Source organism: Stegostoma tigrinum, chromosome 10 (assembly GCF_030684315.1).
Source record: "Stegostoma tigrinum isolate sSteTig4 chromosome 10, sSteTig4.hap1, whole genome shotgun sequence".
NCBI lineage: Eukaryota > Metazoa > Chordata > Chondrichthyes > Orectolobiformes > Stegostomatidae > Stegostoma > Stegostoma tigrinum.
This window is the reverse complement of record NC_081363.1, coordinates 88,036,158-88,062,650: the sequence shown is the minus strand read 5'-3', so window position 1 is coordinate 88,062,650 and position 26,493 is coordinate 88,036,158. Positions and strand designations below refer to the sequence as shown.

Here is a 26,493-nt window from a genome sequence, read left to right as displayed (position 1 = left end):
TAATCGAAATTGGCTAGCTGTAAAAAGACAGAGGGTGATGGTTGATGGGAAATGTTCATCCTGGAGGTCAGTTACTAGTGGTGTACTGCAAGGATCTGTTTTGGGGCCACTGCTGTTTGTCGTTTCTATAAATGACCTGGATGAGTGCATAGAAGGATGGGTTAGTAAATTTATGGATGACAGTAAAGTCGGTGGAGTTGTGGATAGTGTGAAAGAATGTTGCAGGTTACAGAGGGACATAGATAAGCTGCAGAACTGGGCTGAGAAATGACAAATGGAGTTTAATGCGGAAAAGTACGAGGTGCTTCATTTTGGAAGGAGTAACGAGAATACAGAGTACTGGGCTAATGGTAATATTCTTGGTAGTGTGGATGAGCAGAGGGATCTCTGTGTCCATGTGCATAGATCCCTGAAAGTTGCCACCCAGTTGATAGGGTTGCTAAGAAGGCGTGCAGTGTGTTAGGTTTTACTGGTCGGGTTTGAGCTTCAGAGCCATGAAGTCATGTTGCAGCTGTACAAAACTGGTGCAGTTGCACTTGGAGTATTGCGTACTGTTCTGGTCGCCACATTATAGGAAGGATGTTGAAACATTGGAAAGGTTGCAGAGGAGGTTTACCGAGATGTTGCCTGGTATGGAGGGGAGGTCTTATGAGGAAAGGCTGAGGGACTTGAGGCTGTTTTCGTTAGAGAGAGAAAGGTTGAGAGGTGACTTAATAGAGAAATACAAGATGATCAGAGGATTAGATAGGGTGGACAGTGAGAACCTTTCTCCTTGGATGGTGGTGGCTAGCACAAGAGGACATAGGTTTAAATTGAGGGGTGATAGATATAGGACAGATGTCAGAGGTAGATTCTTTACTCGGAGGAGTAAGGGCGTGGAATGCCCTGCCTGCAACAGTAGTAGACTTGACAACTTTAAGAGCATTTAAATGGTCGTTGGATAAACATATGGATGATAACGGAATAGTTGTAGGTTAGATGAGCTTCAGATCGGTTTCACAGTCGGTGCAACGTCAAAGGCCTGTACTGTGCTATCATGTTCTATGTTCTACGTTCTTTAAGGATCTCTCCTCTTTAGGGTCCGTGCACAAATTCCCTTTACACTCCTTGATCGGCACTCTCCTTTCTCTGGTCAAATAGGAGCTGGCTTTAAACTACAAAACTGTAGCATTCATGGTATGGTTCTAGATGGTTTATAGAATTTAGATGGTGAGATGTCTGATATCATAGTGACTCTCCTGACTCTTCCTGAAGGAATGTGAAGCAGTATTTGATGTTAGACATGTTCACACAGTCCAGTTCTTTACGTGTAGCCAAACCATTAAGTGCTGAGCTATGAGTAATTGCTGCTTTCGTAAATGTATGTCTCAGTCAAGGTTGTGAGAACATGTTTGATAATGCCAGAATTGGACGAAAGAATTAGAAAGCATTACATTGTATTACAAAATATTTTGAACAAAAGCAGGAATTATCTGCCTTCCAGCTCCCAATAGCCACATGAGCCTCCTCCCAAACTCACTCATCTGTCCCTGCCAGCATATCCTTCTATTCCTTAAATTGGCAGTTTCTGCTCAAGTTGACCCCCTCACAACAACTATTCCTTGTGTTTTTCTTTAACTTCATTCATGGAATGTGGGTGTCATTGGCTGGGCCCAGCATTTATTGCCCACCCCTAGTTGTTCTCGAGGTGGTAGTGCGCTGCATTCTTGAACCACTGCAGCCCATGTGCAGTAGGTTGACACCCTTAGGAAGGAAATTCTGGGATTTTGACCCAGGGGGTTACTTAAGGAACTGCGATGTTTTTCCAAGTCAGGGATGGTGAGTGGCTTGGAGGGGAATTTGCAGATGTTGGTGTTCCCTGTACAGTGCTGTACTGTCCTATGTTCTAAGTGGGCTGCTTTGTCCTGGACGGTGTCAAGCATGGTATTTAAACTAAGGTTGTAATGAGGTCAGGAGCTGAGAGGCCTTGACAGAACCCTGAATCAGCTGGGACATTTTTCCTTGAAGCATTGGAGGCTGAGGGTGACCTTGTAGATGTTTATAAAATCATGAGAGACATAGATAAGGTGGAGAGACAAGGTCTTTTTCCTAGAGTAGGAGAGTCCAAAACTAGAGGATATTGGTTTAAGGTGAAAGGGGTAAGATTTATAAGGAACCTGAAGGACAGCTTTTTCATGCAGACTGAGGTGCATGTATGAAACGAGCTGCCAGAGGAAGTAGTGGTACAATTACAACATTTGAAAGGCATCTGGATTAGGACATGGCTAAGAAAAGTTTAGAGGGATAAGGTTGAAATGCAGGCAAATGGGAATAGTTCAGTTTTGGAAACATGATTGGATGAGTTGGAGAGAAGGGTCTGTTTTTGTGTTGTATTATTCTGACTGTGACTGTCTGGATTTCAGTTCAACCTCAAACCTCACCTCTTTTTGACCCTGTCCTTTTCTGATCCAGGAGGGATGGAGGAAGCAGTTGTGTTGGCCCTTTCCGCAGCTACCGTTCTTGCAACATTCAGGTACTGTGTGATTCTCCCAAATGTGGACGGGTCCAGAGTGTGAGTGTGCTTCTTGGTGACCCCAGTGTGGGGTAGGCAGTATGGGGTTAATACCTGCAGTCCAAGCCCTGTTAGTGCAAGGACTGAGCTGATCCTAAGAGTCGGTAAGGAATTGTTAAATGTACCAACGTCTCCCTAATGGAGTCAGACTGGGAAAAGCCTCTAGTCTGTCTGTTTCTCAATTTTGAGGCCAACTGGATGTGGTGGCCTGGAGGGTAAGATCACTGGATTAGTCATCCCTCACCCTGGTTTGTGTTATGGCAGGGATTCCAATCCCACCAGGTGAAATTGGGATTTGATAAATATCAAGAATAGAAAGCTTGTCTAATGTAAAAACCCTGTCTGGTTCAGTCTGGTTCAGTAATGCCATTTTTGAAAGGGGGCGTGTGGAATTTGCTGTCCTTACCTGCTCTTACCTACATGTGACTCCAGACCCACATCAAAATTAGGAGCTTCTAAAATGGCTCAAGTGAGGGCAGTTGGGAATGAGAAGAAATACAAGGCAAGAGACCAGACTGAAAGTGTCCTTCTATTGTACAGCAAGGTAAATAGACATTCTGATAAATCTTAGAGCTGCGTTGCCATATTCCCCTGAACAAGGCGGGGAGAGAGTGGGAGGGGGGGAGATTATCAGAATTTAGAAGGGGGGGACTCTAAGCATTCTGTTCCCTAACAGAGCCATTAGAGAGGGCTTTGTGTTCAATCACGCCCTGCGCTGACATCTGCAGATGGTGCCAGTTGGGTCAATTTTAAAAAGCTAAATTCGAGCCGGCGTTGAGGTAATGAGCCCAAAGCTCTGGGGTTGCCTCCTTCACTTCTCTTCCCTATCTCATTCCTATTCTGTCACTTGTAATATCCCACCAGCTTGACCAAGCCCAGAGGGCATGGGTTTAAGGGTTTTATGTTAATTCATTTTGAAATGAGGGCATCGCCAGCTAGGCCTGCATTTATTATCCATTCCTAATTGCCCAGAGGGTTTTAAGTGTCAACCAATTACTATGGGTTTGGATCATATGTAGGCCAGACCAGGTAAAGATGTCAATTTTCTTCCCTAAAGAACATTAAATTTTCCTGACAATGGACTCACGGCCATCATGAAACTTAGGGGCAGCACGGTGGCTCAGTGGTTAGCACTGCAGCCTCACAGTGCCAGGGACCCGGGTTCGATTCCCGCCTCAGGTGACTGGCTGTGTGGAGTTTGCACATTCTCCCTGTGTCTGCGTGGGTTTCCTCCAGGTGCTCCGGTTTCCTCCCACAGTCCAAAGATGTGCAGGTTAGGTGGATTGGCCATGCTAAATTTCCCGTCGTGTTCAGGTTATAGGGGGATGGATCTGGGTGGGATGCTTCAAGGGGTGGTGTGGACTTGTTGGGCCGGAGGGCCTGTTTCCACACTGTAGGGAATATAATCTAAAACTTCTAATTCCAGATTTTTATTGAATTCAGATTTCACCATCTGCCATAGCGGGAATTGAACCCAGATCATTACCTGGGTCTCTGGATCAACAGTCCAGTGATAATACCACTTGACCATCACCTCTGCCAATGGGCAGGTGGTGTGGAAAAGGATTGGAACACAGAAACATAGGATTAGGAGGAAGAATGTTCCTCTACAGTGAGTGGTAATGACGTTTTCGTAATAGGCATCAGCATGTGTGGCTGCTCGAAGATCATAAAGTTCAACCATACAGGGACAAACTGCTCAATGGGGAGATAGCACAAGTTTCATAGGCTTCTTCCTCATGACACCATGGCTGGCAACCTCTGGAGGTCTTGGCCAGAACCCTGGAGAGCCTGCGTAGTACCCAGTCACAATTAGAAGGGTGGCATTGGGCCGTCCCTAATGATCGAGGACCCTGGGGTTGGATGGCCAATCAGATGCCGGCAGTTTGTCCTTACTGATTGGCACCATGGAGTAGGCAGTGGCTGGTACTAGTATTGCACCTATTCCCAGCACTCTGATTGACGAGGGACCTGGTCAGAGGCAGATCAGGGTGCATAGGGGTCTTCAGGAAGGACAGAAGAGCCCCTGAGCTAGCACCCCGTACCCTTTTTTTTTCCTGATTCTGGATCCCTCAGTCAGGCACCAAGTGGCTTTGAGAGCAAGACCTTTCCCGGTCCCCTCAAGGCCCACACTCGCAATGGGGAGTAGACAAGGAGATCGAGTCACTAAGTGAGGTTAGAAGAGAGAATGGGGACTGCAGAGAGAAGAGAGGGAAAAGAGGGATTAGTAAGGAAGAGTAAGGAAAGTGTGGGGAGGGAGCATGGAAAGTTGGGGACAAGAGAGTTTGATGAAAAGGGAGTAGAAGCTGGGTGGGAGGGAGCATGGCCACTCTGATCTCTCACTCCAATCTTCCTCACTGTCTGTGTTTGATATTTCCACAAGGATTGTCCTGAGGGTTCGAGAGATTTCCGGGAGGAGCAGTGTTCTGCTTTTGATGGAACAGATTTCCAGGGAAAGCACTACAAATGGCTGCCGTATTATGGAGGTACAGCTCTCAAGAAATAAGTCTGTGTAAAGTAAATATTGAAACAGTCTGCAAACACTGCCTGGACCCTCACCTCTTACCCTGGCCACGTACTTTGTCGATCATCAGTCAGTTTCACCATGTCCTCAGTATTTTGTTGAAATCCTGGTTGTAGCAGGGATAAAGCTGGATGGAAATCTTAGAGAAGCTGAAGCCGTTGGCTGCTTTCCAATCTGGAAGTTTGAACTGAAGCTGTCTCTCTCAGACAGTATAATAGACCCCATATCCATAATTGAAGAGCAAGGGTTTGCCCGGGGATTTTAGCCCATCAACAAATGTCACTTATGTCAGATTTTCCTCATCCTGACATCCTTGTTTGTGGGAGCTTGTCATGTGCAAATTGGCTACAGTACCTTCCCCATTCCAATGGCGGCTATGCTTCATTAGCCTTGGGATGTGCTGTGAATGGCGTTATATAAATGCAAGTCTTTCTGCCTTTTAAGCAAGCTTCAAACATCCATTCGATTCAGACTTGATTGATATCCTTACCAGCCAGTGTTATGGAGAGGATTGCTCCCTCTTTTAACTCCTAGTCATTCTGTGCTATTAAGGGCACAAATTTCGGAGAATTGGGATCATGGCAAGAGTATGATTTTTGGTTTTTGATTTAAAACCAGTGATCTGTAGCTCTGGGTCTGAAAGGATGGCACAGGGTGATTCAGGAATAACTTACAAGAGGGAATGAGCTCAATATGCAATGGGGAATGATCAGGATGGTGTGAGGATGGGGGTGCGGTGGATTTGTATTAAAACCAGCACTGGGTGCAAACAGCCCTTACCTGAACAAGTCTTCAGTGGTTAGTTGCCTAGTGGATGGTCTGAAAGGGGCAGCTCAAGGTGTAGAGGGACAGTCTGGATTGGCCAAGCAGCCTTTTGAGAAAAGGGATCAGTCCGGGAGTGAAGTAATGAGGTGATGATAACGGCAGGCTCTCCATCTTCCCACAGCTGCAAATAAGTGTGAGCTGAACTGCATCCCCCAGGGTGAAAACTTTTATTACCGACACAAAGAGGCGGTCAAGGATGGCACGCTGTGTGAACCAGGAAGTCGTAATATCTGTGTTGATGGTGTCTGCAAGGTATGTTCACTCGTTGCTAGCCCACAGTTCGAATCTACAAGCTAATGTAACAATCATGAGAGGAAGCAACAACCAATACCCCACCCCCCCCCCCCATTTATTTCCTGCCCACCCTATCACCAACTGTACCAAACTCCCATCTCTCTGGGATCCAGGCATTCTTAGACACTTTGTTGAAGTGACTATTATTCACAAAATAGCCCAGAAACACACCCACTCACTCCTTCCCTGGAGATAATGCAGGAGTGAGCACCTCCATCAAAATGTACCCTTCACCTGTCAAGTCAGTGGCATTGAGGCATGTTTTAGGGGCCTTGGTGGCGCAAGTAGAGTGGGCAGCTTGCTGAGCCAGTGATTTAAAAACATATTCGACACCTGAGCTGCACTGAACATCATAGCCAGTAAGGGGGCAGGTCCGGTGTGGGGGGGAGGGGGGGGCGTGGGGGCGGTCATGTCCTGGCTGCTTCATTATTCAGCCTCTGCTTTATATCCCCCTTCTGTTTTGTAGAATATATATAAAAATTCACTGCCAAAATTGATGTTACTACAACCAACTGAACATTGAGTGTCTGTATGTGCCAATGCTGCTAGTCTTTGCCCATTGATGATTTCACCCCCCCGACTCCCAGAACCAGTTTTATGGCATTCCAAGTGCACTCGATCTCATCTGTGGATCTGTGGGAAACCCAACTCTATCTGCACACTGGCTAGGATAGCAACATTCAGCAGCAGAGGGAAGAAGAATGATCCCAAACAAAAATATTAACTGTGCAGTAAAGAATCAGGGAGCCTGAATTAGAACAAGGCAGGGAGCCTGAATTAGAACAAAGCAGGAAGCCTGCTACTGAAGGCAGAGTTTGAGGGACTGAGCGAATGCTCAGTTCAGTCTTCAGTCACTTTCAAATTTCTGCTGACACTGAGGATCTGCAGATTGTCCTCACTCAGCCAGTGCCCCAGGACGATTTACCCTCCTGTAATAGGCATAGACTTTGATAACTCTGATATGCCTTCTTTGATGAATGACACTGGCTGGCCCACACACTTGTAATCTGTGTTAATATTATTTCAAACAAAATGTTACAATCTTACCAGCTCTGAATGGCTCCAAGCTATCCAGTAACTTCACTTTTTCTTTGACTTTCGTTTATAGACTGTTGGTTGTGACAATATGCTGGAATCATCACAAGTTGAAGACAAATGCCTGGAATGCGGGGGAGATGGCAGCAGCTGCTATGTAGTCAAGGGAACGTTTACTGCTGCTGATTTGCTGATAGGTACAGAACTAAATGTAGCAGTGTTACTTCCGTCATCAGTTTTCAGTATGAAACTGAATGCTGGAGGTTTGACCCATCATCAAACATCCTGTCCTTATTTACAGGGTACAACCAAATCCATATCGTTCCCATCGGGGCTATGAGTATTCGTATCCAAGAAGTAGTACCCACAAGAAACTTCCTCGGTAAATACCTTGCTCTCTTCCTTTATTTGTTTTTTACTGTTTCAAAATGTCAAATGTTTACTGGAACCAGTCCCCCTTGGTCTCTGGGTGAGTGGGATTTACTGGACCAGATTCCCCTTGGTCTCACTCTGGGTGAGTGGACTCTGTCGAGTCGTTGAACATTGCTCCATGTTGCCAATCGCTACGTAACAACAGCGGCACAGTGGTTCAGTGGTTAGTACTCCCGCCTCACAGCACTAGGCATCCGGGTTCAATTCCAGCTTCGGGTGACTGCGTGGAGTTTGCACGTTCTCCCCATGTCTGCATGGGTTTCTTCCGGGTGCTCTGGTTTCCTTCCACAGTACAGACATTTGCAAGTAAAGTGGATTGATCATGCTAAATTTTCCATAGTGTTCAGTGATGAGTTGGTTAGGTGTGCTAGCCTTAGGAAATACAGAATTACAGGGGTAGGATTGGGGTGGGGTTTGGTGAAGGTGAGTCTGGTTGGATGTTCTTTGGAGATTTAGTGTGGACTTATTAGGCCAAATAGGCTGTTTCCACACTGGACGGATTCTGTAGATAAGGAAGAGAGACCCTGTGCTTGTTAAACATCTCACACAGTTTACAGGAGCTGTCTTGATGAAGCACTTCTGGGAATTTCCTGCTCTACACTGACAATGTATCCTAGTATACATTGCTCTTCCTGCTGAGATTGGCCTTCGCGTTAGTTCCTGATTAGTCGCTGACTAGACAGATCATTGCACAGATTCTGCCAACATTTGGACTAAACCCCGCTTTCCTGTTTGTTTCTCAGTGATCAAGTGACAGTATGCAGGAATGGAGCCAATGTGTGTATTTATCAATGTTGTAACAGCACAACTATCAACAACAGGCACATTGCTGTGTCCTGCAGCTGTATTGGCTTTCACATGGACTGCAATGATTCAAGAAAGCAGCTCACTACCGCCTTCCCCAGGACAGTTACTCTTGGACAATAATTGAGAGAATTAATAGAAAGTACTCTAAAACCATCCCCAACTATTGTTTCCTTGAGAAACAGCCTCCCTATTCCTGGAATCTTAGAAATGTAGAAAATGGGAGCAGGAGTAGGCCATTCAGCCCTGAGAGCCTGCTAGTCATTCATTATAATCATGAGTGATCATCCAACTCTGTTCCTGCTTCCCCTACATATCCTTTAGATTCTTTTAGCCTGAAGAACTAAATATAATTCCTTCTTGAAAATGTTCAGTGTTTTGGCCTCAGCTTTTTTCCATGGCGGTGAATGCCACCAGCTCGACACTGTCTGGGTGAAGACATTTCTCCTCATCTCAGTACTAAATGACCTACTCCATATCCATCATTACGGATTAGAAGATTAAAAGGTTTTAAAATCTTGATTCCCTCTCTCCTTGACTCTCTAACAGAACCTCAAACCAGTTCACCAACCTCTCCTTTGACCAATGTCAGGGAGAAGGTAGGGCCGATCAGGGATGGCGTAGGGAACTTGTGCATGGAGTCTGAGCAGATAGGGGAAGCCCTAAATGAGTTTTTTGCTTCGGTTTTCACTAAGGAAAGGTACCTTGTTGTGAATGAGAACTTTGAGGAGCAGGATAACAGGCTTGAACAGATCAAGATTGAGGAAGTTGATGTGCTGGAAATTTTGGCAAACATTAAGATTGATAAGTCCGCAGGGCCAGACCAGATTTATCCTAGGTTGCTCCAGGAAGCGAGCAAGGAGGTTGCTAAGCCGCTGGCTAATATCTTTGCTTCCTCACTCTCCACGGGAGTCGTACCAGAAGATTGGAGGGAGGCAAATGTTGTTCCTCTTTTCAAGAAAGGGAATAGGAAAATCCCTGGAAATTACAGACCAGTCAGCCTTACGTCTGTGGTCAGCAAGTTTTTGGAAAGAATTCTGAGGGATAGGATTTATGACTATTTGGAAAAGCATAGCGTGATTAAAGGGAGTCAGCATGGCTTTGTGAGGGGCAGGTCATGCCTTACAAATCTTATTGAGTTCTTTGAGGAAGTCACGAGACAGCTTGACGAGGGTCGAGCAGTGGATGTGGTGTACATGGACTTCAGCAATGCATTTGATAAGGTTCCCCATGGCAGGCTCATTCATAAAGTCAGGAGGTATGGGATACAGGGTGATTTGGCTGTCTGGATTCAGAATTGGTTGGCTGGCAGGAGGCAGAGAGTGGTTGTAGATGGTAAGTATTCTGCCTGGAGGTCAGTGCTGAGTGGTGTCCCGCAGGGCTCTGTTCTTGGGCCTCCGCTCTTTGTAGTTTTTATAAATGACTTGGATGAGGAGGTTGAGGGGTGGGTTAGTATGTTTGCTGATGACACAAAGGTTGGAGGTGCCGTTGATAGTATCGAGGGCTATCGCAGGCTTCAGCGAGACATTGACAGAATGCACAGCTGGACTGAGAAATGGCAGATGGAGTTCAACCTGGATAAATGCAAAGTGATGCATTTTGGAAGGTCAAACTTAAACGCTGTATATTGGATTAAAGGCAGGATTCTCGGCAGTGTGGAGGAACAGCGGGATCTTGGTGTTCAAGTGCATAGCTCCCTCAAAGTTGTCACCCAGGTGGATAAGGTTGTTAAGAAAGCATATGGTGTTTTGGCTTTCATTAACAGGAGGATCGAGTTTAAGAGCCGCGAGGTTATGCTGCAGCTCTACAAAACCCTGGTGAGACCACAGTTGGAATATTGTGTCCAGTTCTGGTTGCCCTATTATAGGAAAGATGTGGAGGCTTTGGAGAGGGTGCAAAGGAGGTTTACCAGGATGCTGTCTGGACTGGAGGGCTTGTCTTACGAGGAGAGGTTGACTGAGCTCGGACTTTTGTCTCTGGAGAGAAGGGGGAAGAGAGGTGACTTGATTGAGGTGTACAAGGTAATGAGAGGCATGGATAGAGTCGATAGCCAGAGACTTTTCCCCAGGGCAGGATTGACTGCCACGAGGGGTCATAGTTTTAAGGTGTTAGGAGGAAGGTATAGAGGAGACGTCAGAGGGAGGTTCTTCACCCAGAGAGTTGTCAGCGCATGGAATAGTTTACCAGTGGTAGTTGTGGAAGCGGAGTCATTAGTGACATTTAAGCGACTACTGGACATGCACATGGACAGCAGTGAATTGAGGGGAATGTAGGTTAGGTTATTTTATTTTTGGATTAGGAATATTCCATGGCACAACATCGTGGGCTGAAGGGCCTGTATTGTGCTGTACTTTTCTATGTTCTATGTACTGTGGACCACTGTGTAGTAAATACATCTACTCACTGTAGACAACAATAAATCTTTTATTGTGGCCTTTTCTTTGTGAAATTAAACTGAATTAGAGCCTCACTTCCATTCTACATGTCAATGTTAGTATTTTTCTACTTGAATGCAGGACTAACTGACTCTACATTATTTTACCTTCATTATTATTCTTTGATTCTGTAAGCCATATGAATAACAAAGCTCAAATGGAGTTTTGAGAGACCTTATCCCAGAATTGCCATTTGGCCCCTCTGCCACCATTCCTCAGAATAAAGGGACACCAATTTAACACTGAGTTGGGGGGAAATTTCTTCTCTGAGGGTTGTGTGTCTGTGGAATTCCTTGATACAGAGTGCTGTGGGGACAGAGTCCCTGTGTATATTTAAAGCTAAGGTAGATCGGTAGATTCTTGATCAGGAAGGGAATCAGGAGTTGCTGGGAAAGCGCAGGAAACTGGAGATGAGAAATGGTGGCGGAGGGGCCAAGGGTTCTACTCCTGTTCCTGTTTCTTACAGTCATTCCATTAATTCCCATGTGAGCAGTGGTCACTGCCACCACTTGTTGGAGTTGTGTACCTGCTCCCCTGGCAGCTGCCGCAACTTCTAATCCTGGGGCACTGGTATACCTGGTGTGTCTGAGGGCCCTGGGCATTACAAAGCTAGTTACTGAGGAACAAGGATTACCCACTGTGCCCATGTCTGATGTAAAGCATGGATACAAGGCTGCTTAGATTAGATTAGATTAGATTCCGTACAGTGTGGAAACAAGCCCTTCGGCCCAACATGTCCACACCGCCCCTTGGATCATCCCACCTAGACCCGTCCCCCTATAACCCACACACCCCTGAAAACTACGGGCAATTTAGCACACCGATCCACCTAGCCTGCACATCTTTGGACTGTGGGAGGAAACGGGAGCACGAGGAGGAAACCCACACAGACACGGGGAGAATGTGCAAACTCCACACAGACAGCCACCTGAGGCTGGAATTGAACCCGTGTCCCTGGCACTGTGAGGCTGCAGTGCTAACCACTGAGCTACCATGCTGCCGAACTAGGGATGGACTTGGGCTGTGGTGGAGCAGACCAGAGGACTGCTGAGGACTTGGTTCTGCTGCTCAGGTCTGGAGGCGTGTCGGGATCCTTCAGTAAGCTCTGGACAGTGTGTCCTACCAGACTGCAGTGATGTCTGTGCACTGTGCTCTGTGCCCTGTTCTCTGTGCTGTGCTCTGTACACAATTGGAGCAGGGAACAAGGTACCATGCTAGATGCTGAGGAACTGTGAGAATGGGAGCGGTAGAGGAGGAAGAGGACGTTGAACGGGAAGATGCTCTCCATGTGGATGACTGAGTTCAGTCGTGTCTCGTGCTGTAAAGTCGACAGCTCCTGTCTGCCAAACCCCGCCCTCCCTCCCTCCCTGGCCCAGCCAATGGGGTCTGACTGCAGTTGCCAGTGTTGGACTGCTCCATTGCACGGCCATGATTACTAAATCTGGTTGGCTTTGTGTAAGTTCTCTTTTGGTCGTCAGTAAATAAAACCTCCTGTTTTATTCTGTATTTCTCTAATTGTCCGCTGCGACAACATCACACACCAACACACAATGGCGGGCTGTGGATCTAATGGGCATTGGGCACAGGGGAGGTGTGACTAGGAGACTGTTCAGACAGAAGGTAGCTGGCAAGAGGTAAATGGGCAGACCGGCTGGTTAAACATCAATATGGTGAGTTTGGTAAGATGTATAGCGAGAAAACACACCTGGTCTCGGCAGAGAGAAACCTTTCACAATAAGTGTGCATAACACCGGTTTAAGCCAAAAGCTGTGAGATTCAGCCCAACACTTTTTCCATGTTTGAGGACGGAGGCTATGTTAAGGAGTTGGTCTCAATTTAGTGCCTAACTCTGCCAGGATTCAGTTTACACTGTAACACTTCGTATCAGCATCATTTCCAAACTGTGCTCATTTCTCACGTCATCTGAGTCAGCACAAGCTCACCTCTTTTCTCATTGCCATCGCTGATTTTAATGTGGTCTTCGTTTGTGCTGACACCTTGCAGCAATCAAGAATGCGAGAGGCGAGTACTACCTCAACGGTCATTGGACAATTGACTATAGCCGGGCCCTGTACATCGCCAACACAGTCATCCACTATGAGAGAGGAACAGAAGGTGACCTGGCCTCTGAGGTCATCCACGGCCGAGGACCCACATCTGAACCCTTGATACTGGAGGTTAGTGTAAAATCGAACCGGATAACACTGTCAGTCTGACTGTGTGTCAATCTGAGTATGTGTGTGTGTGTGTGTGTGTGTGTGTGTGTGTCTGTCTGTCAGTCTGGGAGTGTGTGTCTGGTCAGTCTGGGTGTGTGTGCATGTGTGTGTTCACGCTATGTCTGTGTGTGTGTGTGTGTGTGTGTGTGTATGCTGCGTCACCTTTGGTCATGTGTGCGTGCCAGCGCTGCGTCAGCCTTGGTTGTGTGTGCATGCCTACGCTGTGTCAGCCTTAGTTGTGTGTGCATGCCTGCGCTGCGTCAGTCTGGGAGTGGGTGTCTGTGGGTGTATGTTCATGCTGTGTCAGTCTGGGCATGTATGTGCTCTATAATGTGACAGACTGGGAGAGTGTGTGTGTGTTCGCTCTGTGTCAGTTTGGGCATGTGGTCTGTGTGTTCTCATGCTACGTCAGTCTGGGAGTGTGTGCGCGCGCGCGTGCTCAGGCTGTGTCAGTCTAGGCATGTGTGCGTATGCGCTCAGGCTGTGTCAGTCTGGGCGTGTGTGTGTGTGCGCGCTGAGGCTGTGTCAGTCTGGGCGTGTGTGTGGTGTTAATGCTGTGTCAGTCTGGGCGTGTGTCTGTGTGTTAACACCACGTCCGCCTGGGCCCGGGTGCGCGCACACGCTCACACCGCATCTGTCTGGGCGGGTGTGTGTGTGCGTGCACGTGCGCACGCTCACACCGCGTCGGTCTGGGCGGGTGTGCGTGTACGCACGCGCACTCACACCGCGTCTGTCTGGGCGTGTGCGCGCGCTCACACCGCATCTGTCTGGGCGGGTGTGTGTGCGCACGTGCGCTCACACCGCGTCTGCCTGGGCGGGTGTGTGTGTGTGCACGCGCGCTCACACCGCGTCTGTCTGGGCGTGTGCGTGCACGCGTGCTCACACCGCGTCTGTCTGGGCGTGTGCGCGCGCTCACACCGCATCTGTCTGGGCGGGTGTGTGTGCGCACATGCACTCACACCGCATCTGTCTGGGCGGGTGTGTGTGTGCGCACGTGCGCTCACACCGCGTCTGCCTGGGCGGGTGTGTGTGCGCACGTGCGCTCACACCGCGTCTGCCTGGGCGGGTGTGTGTGTGTGCACGCGCGCTCACACAGCGTCTGTCTGGGCGTGTGCGTGCACGCGCGCTCACACCGCGTCTGGGCGTGTGCACGCGCTCACACCGCATCTGTCTGGGCGGGTGTGTGTGCGCACATGCACTCACACCGCATCTGTCTGGGCGGGTGTGTGTGCACACATGCACTCATACCGCATCTGTCTGGGCGGGTGTGTGTGTGCGCACGTGCACTCACACCGCGTCTGTCTGGGCGGGTGTGGTTGCATGCGCGCTCACACCGCATCTGTCTGGGCGTGTGCGCGCGCTCACACCGCATCTGTCTGGGCGGGTGTGTGTGTGCGCACGTGCGCTCACACCGCGTCAGTCTGGGCGGGTGTGTGTGTGCACACGTGCGCTCACACCACGTCTGCCTGGGCGGGTGTGTGTGCGCACGTGCGCTCACACCGCGTCTGCCTGGGCGGGTGTGTGTGTGTGCACGCGCGCTCACACAGCGTCTGTCTGGGCGTGTGCGTGCACGCGCGCTCACACCGCGTCTGGGCGTGTGCACGCGCTCACACCGCATCTGTCTGGGCGGGTGTGTGTGCGCACATGCACTCACACCGCATCTGTCTGGGCGGGTGTGTGTGCACACATGCACTCATACCGCATCTGTCTGGGCGGGTGTGTGTGTGCGCACGTGCACTCACACCGCGTCTGTCTGGGCGGGTGTGGTTGCATGCGCGCTCACACCGCATCTGTCTGGGCGTGTGCGCGCGCTCACACCGCATCTGTCTGGGCGGGTGTGTGTGTGCGCACGTGCGCTCACACCGCGTCAGTCTGGGCGGGTGTGTGTGTGCACACGTGCGCTCACACCACGTCTGTCTGGGCGGGTGTGTGTGTGCACACGTGCGCTCACACCGCGTCTGTCTGGGCGGGTGTGTGTGTGCACACGTGCGCTCACACCGCGTCTGTCTGGGCATGTGTGCGTGCACACGCGCTCACACCGCGTCTGTCTGGGCGTGTGCATGCACGCGCGCTCACACCGCGTCTGTCTGGGCGTGTGCGCGCGCTCACACCGCATCTGTCTGGGCGGGTGTGTGCGTGCACACGTGCGCTCACACCGCGTCTGTCTGGGCGTGTGTGTGCACGCGCGCTCACACCGCGTCTGTCTGGGCGTGTGTGTCTGTGTGTTAACACTGCGATAATCTGGGCGTGTGTGTCTATGTGTGTGCGCATCGCGTCAGTCTGGCCGTGTGTGTGTCTGTGTTAACACCATGACAGTCTGGGCGTGTCTGTGTGTTAACACTATGACAGTCTGGGCGTGTGTGTCTGTGTGTTAACACCATAAAAAAGACCATGACAGTCTGGGCGTGTGTCTGTATGTTAACACCATGACAGTCTGTGCATGTGTGTGTGCTCACATTGCATCTGTTTGGGCGTGCGTGTGCGCGCACTCCCGTTGCATCTGTTTGGGCGTGTGTGTGTGTGTGTGTGTGTGTGTGTGTGTGTGTGTGTGTGTGTGTGCGTGCGCGCGTGCGCTCACGTTGCGTCTGTCTGGGTGTGTGCGCGCGCTCCCGTTGCGTCTGTCTGGGCGTGTGTGTATGCGCGCGTGCTCCTGTTGAGTCTGTCTGGCCGTGTTTGTGTGTGTGTGTGCGCGTGTGCGCGCGCGCTCCTGTTGCATCTGTCTGGGCATGTGTGTGTGCGCACATTCCTATTGCGTCTGTCTGGGCATGTGTATGTGTGTGTGCATGCTCCCGTTGTGCCTGTCGGGGCGTGTGCGTGCGCGCGCGCTCACACCCTGTCAGTTGTGTGTGTGTGTATGTGTGTGTGTGTGCGCTCACATCGCATCAGTCTGGGCGTATGTGTGTCTGTGAGTGAACACCGCTTCAGTCTGGGCGTGTGGGTGTCTATGTGTTAACACCACGACACTCTGGGCGTGTGTGTCTGTGTGTTAACACCATGTCAGTCTGGGCGTGTGTGCGTGCGCGCTCAGGCTGTGTCGGTCTGGGCGTGTGTGCATCTGTGTGTTCGCACTGCATCAGTCTGGTCGTGTGTGTGTTCACGTTGTGTCAGTCTGGGCGTGTATATGTGCGCTCAGGCTGTGTCAGTCTAGGCCTGTGGGCGTGTGTGCTCAGGGTGTGTCAGTCTAGGCGTGTGTGTGGTGTTAATGCCATGTCAGTCTGGGCATGTGTGTCTGTGTGTTAACACCATGGACACCCTGACAGTCTGGGTGTGTGTGTCTATGTGTTAACACCGTGACAGTCTGTGTGCGTGCGTGCGTGTGTGTGTGTGTGTGCGTGCGTGTGTGTGTGCACGCGCGTTCCCATTGCGTCTGTCTGGGTACCTGTGAGTGCGCACGCTAACGCTGCATCTCTCTGGGAGCATGTGCCTGTGTGTTAATGCCGCGTCACTCTGGGCGTGTGCGTGTGTGTGTGTGTGTGTGTGTGTGTGCACGCGCACGCGCTCACATTGTGTCACTCTGGGCATGTGTGTGTCTGTGTGTTAACACCATGACAGTCTGGGCGTGTGTGTCGGTGTGTTAACACCGTGTCAGTCTGGGCGTGTGTGCGCGCTCACATCACGTCTGTCTGGGCGTGTGTGTGTGTGCGCTCACACCGCGTCTATCTGGGCATGTGTGTGGGCACGCACTCCCGTTGCATCTGTCTGGGCGTGTCTGTGTGTGTGTGCGTGCTTCTGTTGTGTCTGGCTGGGTGTGCGTGTGTGCGCTCCCGTTGCGTCTGGCTGGGTGTGCACATGTGTGTGTATGTGTGTGCGTACTCACACCGCGTCTGGGCGTGTCTGTGTGTGCTCATGCTGTGCCAGTCCAGACTGCATCAATCTGGGGTTCATCCGTGATAATGGGAACTGCAGATGCCGGACAATCCAAGATAATAAAGTGTGGAGGTGGATGAACACAGCAGGCCAAGCAGCGTCTCAGGAGCACAAAAGCTGACGTTTCGAGCCTCGACCCTTGATCCTGTTGTGACTCTCTCTAACTCTCCATTCTCCTTCTCCAGTTCATATTATTCTTTTCGAGACTTGGTGCTCGGAAACGAGCCGGGGCAGGTATCAGATCTTGTGGTGGGAGAGCATTTTGGTGATAGTGACCATAACTGCCTCACATTCTACATAGCTATGCAGAAGGAGAAGATTAGGCAAAATTGGAGGATATTTAATTGGGGAAGAGGAAACTATGATGCGATTAGACATGAGTTAGGAAGCGTGGACTGCGAGCAATTGTTCCATGGTAAAGGGACTATAGACATGTGGAGACTGTTTAAGGAACAGTTGTTGCGAGTGATGAATAAATATGTCTCTCTGAGACAAGCAAGAAGGGGTAAGATAAATGAACCTTGGATGACGAGAGTGGTGGAGCTTCTCGTCAAAAGGAAGAAGGTAGCTTACATAAGGTGGAGGAAGCTAGAGTCAAGCTCAGTTCTAGAGGATTACGGGCAGGCGAGGAAGGAGCTCAAAAATGGTCTGAGGAGAGCCAGGAGGGAGCATGAGAAAGGCTTGGCAGAACGGATTAGGGAGAACACAAAGGCATTTTACACTTATGTGAGGAATAAGAGAATGGTCAAAGAAAGAGTAGGCCGATCAGGGATAGCATAGGGAACTTGTGTGTGGAGTTTGAGGAGGTAGGGGAAGCCCTAAATGAGTTTTTTGCTTCTGTCTTTACGAAAGAAACGAACTCTGTAGTGAATGAAACCTTTGAAGAGCAGGTGTGCATGCTGGAATGGATAGAGATAGAGGAAGCTGATGTGCTGAAAATTTTGTCAAACATTAAGATTGACAAGTCGCCAGGCCTGGACCAGATTTGTCCTCGGCTGCTTTGGGAAACGAGAAATGCAATTGCTTCGCCACTTGCGAAGATCTTTGCATCCTCGCTCTCACTGGAGTCGTACCTGAGGACTGGAGAGAGGCAAATGTAATTCCTCTCTTCAAGAAAGGAGATAGGGAAATCCCCGGCAATTACAGACCAGTAAGTCTCACGTCTGTCGTCTGCAAGGTGTTAGAAAGGATTCTGAAGGATAGGATTTATGACCATCTGGAAGAGCATGGCTTGATTAAATGCAGTCAACACGGCTTTGTGAGGGGCAGGTTATGCCTCTCAAACCTTGAGTTCTTTGACGATGTGACTAGAAAAGTTGATGAGGGTCGAGCTGTGGATGTGGTGTATATGGACTTCAGCAAGGCATTTGATAAGGTTCCCCATGGTAGGCTCATTCAGAAGGTCAGGAGGAATGGGATACAGGGGAACTTAGCTGTCTGGATACAGAATTGGCTGGCCAACAGAAGACAGTGAGTGGTAGTAGAAGGAAAATATTCTGCCTGGAAGTCAGTGGTGAGTGGTGTTCCACAGGGCTCTGTCCTTGGGCCTCCACTGTTTGTAATTTTTGTTAATGACTTGGATGAGGGGATTGAAGGATGGGTCAGCAGGTTTGCAGACGACGTGAAGGTTGGAGGTGTCGTTGACAGTATAGAGGGCTGTTGTAGGCTGCAGCGGGACATTGACAGGATGCAGAGATGGGCTGAGAGGTGGCAGATGGAGTTCAACCTGGATAAGTGCGAGGTGATGCATTTTGGAAGGTCGAATTTGAAAGCTGAGTACAGGATTAAGGATAGGATTCTTGGCAGTGTGGAGGAACAGAGGGATCTTGGTGTGCAGATACATAGATCCCTTAAAATGGCCACCCAAGACAGAGTTGTTAAGAAAGCATATGGTGTTTTGGCTTTCATTAACAGGGGGATTGAGTTTAAGAGTCGTGAGATCTTGTTGCAGCTCTCTAAAACTTTGGTTAGACCGCACTTGGAATACTGTGTCCAGTTCTGGTTGCCGTATTATAGGAAAGATGTGGATGCTTTGGAGAGGGTTCAGAGGAGGTTTACCAGGATGCTGTCTGGACTGGAGGGCCTATGTTATGAAGAGAGGTTGACTGAGCTCGGACTTTTTTCATTGGAGAAAAGGAGGAGGAGAGGGGACCTAATTGAGGTTTACAAGATAATGAGAGGCATAGATAGAGTTGATAGCCAGAGACTATTTCCCAGGGCAGAAATGGCTAACACGAGGGGTCATAGTTTTAAGCTGGTTGGAGGAAAGTATAGAGGGGATGTCAGAGATGGGTTCTTTACACAGAGAGTTGTGAGAGCATGGAATGCGTTGCCAGCAGCAGTTGTGGAAGCAAGGTCATTGGGGACATCTAAGAGACTGCTGGACATGCATATGGTCACAAAAATTTGAGGGTGCATACATGAGGATCAATGGTGGGCACAACATCGTGGGTCTGTTCTGTGCTGTACTGTTCTATGTTCTATGAGATAAATGCCCCTTAACCTTTCACTCGGGTACTGGGATTGTCAACATGTTACCTTTCTCCTCTGCTGTGTTGTACATCGCATCCAGCTATTGGATATGCTGCACACCAGCTGAATCTCCATGCCTCAGCAGTGTCTTTGCTCCTGTTCACTGAAACAGATTGGGGTACTGTTTCCCACAGGGAGCGCGTGATCTGTAAAAATCACATGAAGTGCTGTGTAATTTGCAGATTATTAGTCAAGCGCCTAATCAAGGAATCGAATACGAATATTATCAATCGCGATATCGTATACCTTCTCAAGGTTACTTCTGGAGTGTTGGTTCCTGGAGTTTGTGCAGCAAGGAATGTGGAGGAGGTGAGTGTATCTCTGCTTCTGGAGTTCCCTATTTTTAATCTTTTCGTAATCATCATTCAATGAAACACTATATCTTGAGCATGTAACAGCAGCAACACGACGATATTTTACAGAACATAGAACATAGAACGTTACAGCACAGTACAGGCCCTTTGGCCCTCGATGTTGTGCCGACCTGTCATACAATCTGAAGCCCATCTAACCTACTCTATTCCATGTGCATCCATATGCTTATCCAATGACGACTTAAATGTACTTAAAGTTGGCAAATCTACTACTGTTGCAGGCAAAGCGTTCCATTCCCTTACTACTCTCTGAGTAAAGAAACCACCTCTGACATCTGTTCTATATCTTTCACCCCTCAATTTAAAGCTATGCCGCCACGTGCTCACCGTCACCATCCTAGGAAAAAGGCTTTCCCTATCCATCCTATCTAACCCTCTGATTATTTTATATGTTTCAATTAAGTCACTTCTCAACCTTCTTCTCTCTACGAAAACAGCCTCAAGTCCCTCAGCCTTTCCTCGTAAGACCTTCCCTCCATCCAGGCAACATCCTAGTAAATCTCCTCTGCACCCTTTCCAAAGCTTCCACATCCTTCTTATAATGCAGTGACCAGAACTGTACGCAGTACTCCAAGTGCGGTCGCACCAGAGTTTTGTACAGCTGCAGCATAACCTCTTGGTACTGGAACTCGATCCCTCTATTAATAAAAGCTAAAACACTGTATGCCTTCTTAACAGCCCTGTCAACTGGGTCGCAACTCCCAAGGATCTGTGTTCATGGACACTGAGATCTCTCTGTTCATCTACACAACCAAAAATCTTGCCATTAGCCCAGTACTTTGCCTTCCGGTTACTCCTGCCAAAGTTCATCACCTCACACTTGTCTGCATTAAACTCCATTTGCCACCTCTCAGGCCAGCTCTGCAGCTTATCTATGTCTCTCTGCAACCTACACCGTCCTTCTTCACTATCCACACCTCCACTGACCTTAGTGTCGTCTGCAAATTTACTAACCCATCCTTCTACGCCCTCATCCAGGTCATTTATAAAAATGACAAACAGCAGTGGACCCAACACCCGACCCTTGCGGTACACCACTAGTAACTGGTCTCCAGGATGAACATTTCCCATCAACTACCACCCTCTGTCTTCTTTCAGCAAGCCAATTTCCAATCCAAACTGCTATATCTCCCAAAATCCCATTCCTCCGCATTTTGTACAATAGCCTACTGTGTGGAACCTTATCGAACGCCTTGCTGAAATCCATACACACCACATCAACCGGTTTACTCTCATCTACCTGCTTGGTCACCTTCTCATAGAACTCAATAAGGTTTGTGAGGCACGACCTTCTCTTCACAAAACCGTGCTGACTATCCCTAATCAATTTATTCTTTTTTAGATGATTATAATTCCTATCCCTTATAACCTTTTCCAACACTTTACCAACAACTGAGGTAAGGCTCACTGCTCTATAATTACCAGGGTTGTCACTGCTCCCCTTCTTGAACAGGGGAACCACATTTGCTATCCTCCAGTCATCTGGCACTATCCCTGTAGACAGTGACAAGTTAAAGATCAATGCTAAAGGCTTGGCAAACTCCTCCCTGGCTTCCCAGAGGATCCTAGGATAAATCCCATCCAGCCCAGGGGACTTATCTATCTTCACCCTCTGTAGGATTTCTAATACCTCTTTCTTGTGAACCTCAATCCCACCTAGTCCAGTAGCCTGTATCTCAGTATTCTCCTCAACAACATTGTCGTTTTCTAGAGTGAATACTGTTGAAAAATATTCATTTAGCGCTTCCCCTATCTCATCTGACTCCACTCACAACTTACCACTACTATCCTTGATTGGGCGTAATCTTACTTTCGTCATTCTTTTATTCCTTAAATACCTATAGAAAGCCTTAGGGTTTACCTTGATCCTATCTGCCAACAACTTCTCATGTCTCCTCCTGGCTCTTCTGAGCTCTTCTCTTTTGGTCTTCTCGTAGCCCTCAAGTGCCCTAACTGAGCCTTCACATCTCATCCTAACATAAGCCGCCTTCTTCCTCTTGACCAGAGATTCCACCTCCTTCATAAATCACGGCTCCCACGCTCTACAGCTTCCTCCCTGCCTGACAGGTACATGCTTATCTAGGACACACAGGAGCTTTTCCTTGAATAAGCTCCACATTTCTAATGTGCCCATCCCCTGCAGTTTCCTTCCCCTTCCTATGCTCCCTAATTCTTGCCTAATCTCACCGTAATTGCCTTTCCCCCAGCTATAACTCTTGCCCAGAGGTATACACCTATCTCTTTCCATCACTAAAGTAAACATAACAGAATTGTGATCGCTATCACCAAAGTGCTCACCTACTTCCAAATCTAACACCTGGCCGGGCCCATTACCCAGTACCAAATCTAATGTGGCTTCACCCCTTGTTGGCCTATTTACATACTGTGTCAGGAAGCCCTCCTGCACACACTGGACAAAAACTGACCCATCTATCGTACTCGAACTATAGTGTTCCCAGTCAATATTTGGAAAGTTGAAGTCCCCCATGACAACTGCCCTGTCTGTCTCACTCCTATCAAGAATCATCTTTGCTATCCTTTCCTCTACATCTCTGGAACTATTCAGAGGCCTATAGAAAACTCCCAACAGGGTGACCTCTCCTTTCCTATTTCTAACCTGAGCCCATACTACCTCAGTTGACGAGTCCCCAAACATCCTTTCTGCACCTGTAATACTGTCCTTGACCAACAATGCCACGCCTCCGCCCCTTTTACCATCTTCTCTGTTCTTACTGAAACATCTAAATTGCGGAACCTGCAACAACCATTCCTGTCCCTGCTCTATCCATGTCTCCGAAATGGCCACAACATTGAAGTCCCAGGTATTAACCTATGCTGCAAGTTCACCCACCTTATTCCGGACGCTCCTGGCGTTGAAGTAGACACACTTCAAACCAACTTCTTTTTGCCTGTGCCATCTTGCGTCCCTGAAACTTTATTTCGGACCTCCCTTCTCTCAACCTTTTCTAGACTCGAACTACAATTTTGATTCCCATCCCCCTGCTGAATTAGTTTACACCCACCCAAATAGCCTTAGCAAATTTCCCCCCCAGGATATCGGTACCCCTCTGGTTCAGGTGAACACCATCTTGCTTGTAGAGGTCCCGCCTACCCCAGCAAGACCCCCAATTATCCAAGAATCCAAAACCCTCCCTCCTGTACCATCCCTGTAGCCACGTGTTCAACTCCTCTCTCTCCCTATTCCTTGCCTCACTAGCACGTGGCACAGGCAACAAACCAGAGGCAACAATTCTGTTCGTCCTAGCTCTCAGCTTCCATCCTGGCTTCCTGAATTTCTGCCTTCAATCCCCATCTCTCTTCCTACCTATGTCTTTGGTGCCAATGTGGACCATGACTTGGGGCTGCTCCCCCTCCCCCTTAAGGATCCCAAAAACATGATCAGAGACATCACGAACCCTGGCACCTGGGAGGCAACACACCAACCGTGAGTCTCTCTCATCCCCACAGAACCTCCTATCTGTCCCCCTAACTATGGAGTCCCCAATGACTACTGCTGTGCTCCTCTTCCCCCTTCTGAGCAGCAGGGACTGATTCTGTGCCAGAGACCTGTGCCCCACTGCTTTCCCCTGGTAAGTCATCCCCCCAACAGTATCCAAAACAGTATACTTATTGTTGAGGGGAATGGCCACAGGGGATCCCTGCACTGCCTGCCAGTTCCCTTTCTGTCCCCTGACTGTAACCCATCTGCCTTTTTCTTGTATGAGGAGTGACTACCTCCCTGTAACTCCTCTCAATAACCCCCTCTGCCTCCCGAATGATCCGAAGTTCATCCAGCTCCAGCTCCAGTTCCCTAACGTGGTTTTCGAGGAGCTGGAGTTGGGTGCACTTCCCGCAGATGTAGTCAGCAAGGACACTAGTGGTGACCCTTACCTCCCACATTCTGCAGGAGGAACATTCAACTGCCCTGACATCCATTCCCAGTATTCTAGATTTCCAAGACTGTTAAAAAAAATAAAGAATAAAAAATAAACTCGTTACCTTACCAGTCAGGCACACAGAACCTTTTTTTTGGTTAGAGGAGGAAGATGGGTGGGAGACACTACCCGAGTAATGTTTCGGGTAACGCAACCACACAAATATATTACATCACTTACTCACCAGTCCCGTGTCCGCTCCTGCTCCGCGTACCTCTGCATATTCAGGAGGTAAGCTTTTTATAAATTAAAAAACAAATTTCTGCTCAGGCTTACTACGACATTCCTCTGGAAAATTTGGGGCTTGAACCCAGACCTCCTGGCTCAGAGCTAGGGACACAGCCACTAATCCACAAGGGTTCTCATGACGATACTGCAGACTGATGGTGAGCCCCAGGTGGCTCTTGGTCACAGATAGGGTTACAACCTTTGTGATATCCCTTCCACCGCACCGCCCTTGGGTTGGGATCGGGCAGGCTGGGGGGGCGGAAGGCTGAAACCGGCTCCCCGAGCCAACCGGGAGATCCCAATGCCTCGCTTCATTGGCACCCCAACCGATATTTATAACCTCGGTCGGCACCTCAGATTTTGTTAGAGCTGACGCCTTTGCGGGAGCTTGTTGCACGCATTTGTGATCTTGCAGCCAGCGGTGATGCTTCACCCCACTGTTTGTACAGCGATTTGTGAGCCTCCTCAGCTGGTGGCAGGCGCTACTCAAATACAGCGCCGTCCTCTGAGCTTCCCACCACTTGCCCCAGCTATCTGACCACACACCACTCAGCTTCGGTCGCAGTCAGGCATCAGTGATCAGAGCTCAGCATTGCTAGCAGGCCACCAGGAGACACTGAAGAATTTCTTCCTGTCTATTGCTTACCTATCTGTAGTCGAGCTTATAATTAGAGTGGGAGATTTATCGTTTTGAAATAAGTACACCCAGTTTTCTTTTCTTCCCCCTTGATCTTGAGATAATTTGCCTTTGGGGATGTGAGAATGATGTTTATATGAATACACCATCTCTCTGTTTCTACTGCCAAAGGAACTAAGGTAAGTATGGGAGTGAACGCAAAATTGTGCGGATTTGGTGCACTTTCTAAAAAAAATGTTGGCCTCCCTCAGTCAATGTGTTGAAAGCGGTGGGTGCTATTGCAGTAAAGGGATATATTGCGGGATCTTCCTGTGATCTAATGTAAGAGCTCCTGCCTGCGACCATTGCTGCTGAGTTCATGTCCCTTCTCTGTGACTCGACAGGCTACCAGACGCGGCTGGTGTTCTGCACCATCGACAATGAGGCCTACTCGGACTATCTGTGCAGGAACCGGGTCCGGCCCAGCTCCAACAGAACATGCAACGGCCAGAGCTGTCCAGAAACTAAACAGTGAGTTTAGTTCTACACAGTACTGCACTGTACAACAATCGAACATGCAGTCACAAGGCATTGACCTACAGCTATTAGCCCAGACAAGATTCTGAGGATAATATCCCAGCCTTGGATTCCAGGGATAATAACGTGGGGGAGAAACTGTGATGTTTGCCTTTTTAACTTTGCTTCTCGTCTTTCTAACCTGTGGTTGTGCGCTGTATAGCTGTAATATGACTTTTTATTTCGTTTCTCTATTCTGTGACTAAGGATTGTACCTTGGTAGTGTTTACCTAACATGGTGACATTGTTACACTGTAACTGAGGAAGCGATGCGTAGGTACCTCTTGGCCTAAGAGTGTGCTGTGAGTGGCGACTTACAAACTATTCACTGTGCTCACTTAAGTACAGTAAGACAGTAAAACTAATTCAATTCAGGGATAATAATCCGACCAGGAATTCCGGGATTAAAATCCCAGCCAGTGACTGTGGGGGTAATGACCTATACACCTCACTTCCAACCCTCCCCCGCCCCCCCCCCCCCCCCCCCCCCGCCAACAGTGACCAGAATGTTAATGACTCCCCTCCCCACCACCTCCTCACCAACTGTGGGGGTAATGACACTTCCCTTACCCCCTACCCCTCCCCCAATCTAGTGACAGTGTGGGTGATATTGCTCACCCAGAATTGATGTTGGATACTCTGTCTGATAATTTACTGGCAGTGGTGGGGGGGGACAGTAAGTTGCAGCTGGGTGCTGCCAGAGGGGCAGAGTGTGAGTGACAAATAAGGGTGGGGGAGGTAATGACGGCTGGTTGGGGGCTTTACTTCATTAACCAATGGGACAGCCTCGATGCACTGAATGGCTTGCTCCACGGTGGCTCAGTGATTAGCACTGCAGCCTCACAGCGCCAGGGACCTGAGTTCAGTTCCAGCCTTGGGTGACTGTCTGTGTGGAGTTTTCCCCGTGTCTGCGTGGCTTTCCTCCGGGTGCACCGGTTTCCTCCCACAGTGCAAAGATGTGCAGGCTAGGTGGATCGGCCATGCTAAATTGCCCGTAGTGTTCAGGGGTGTGTGGGTTATAGTGTGATGGGTCTGGGTGGGATGCTTCAAGTGGAGGTGTGGACTTGTTGGGCCAAAGGGCCTGTTTCCACACTAGGGAATCTAATCTAATCTAATGTATTCCAGCCCCTTTGCCCAGGAGTAATTAACTTACGGAGCAATGTTCTCTGAATCATATGTTGGAACTGAGCTGCATCTTATCCAAATGTCTTAAAGGCAAACATTTATTCCATGTGCAAAGGCTTTCATT

General features: G+C 48.9%; 1 protein-coding gene across 3 annotated transcripts in view; it reads left to right on the top strand.

The window, feature by feature from the left end:
• The window catches only part of paplna (papilin a, proteoglycan-like sulfated glycoprotein), a 234,275-nt gene that overhangs the window by 36,096 nt on the left and 171,686 nt on the right, over positions 1-26,493 (top strand). For all 3 annotated transcript variants that reach the window (XM_059649376.1, XM_059649377.1, XM_048537827.2), the window contains exons 3-10: positions 2,452-2,512; positions 4,935-5,037; positions 6,022-6,152; positions 7,303-7,426; positions 7,531-7,611; positions 12,905-13,077; positions 19,698-19,824; positions 25,073-25,199. In XM_059649376.1, the coding sequence (XP_059505359.1) occupies positions 2,452-2,512; positions 4,935-5,037; positions 6,022-6,152; positions 7,303-7,426; positions 7,531-7,611; positions 12,905-13,077; positions 19,698-19,824; positions 25,073-25,199 (927 nt within the window). The remainder of the gene's footprint in view (positions 1-2,451; positions 2,513-4,934; positions 5,038-6,021; positions 6,153-7,302; positions 7,427-7,530; positions 7,612-12,904; positions 13,078-19,697; positions 19,825-25,072; positions 25,200-26,493) is intronic.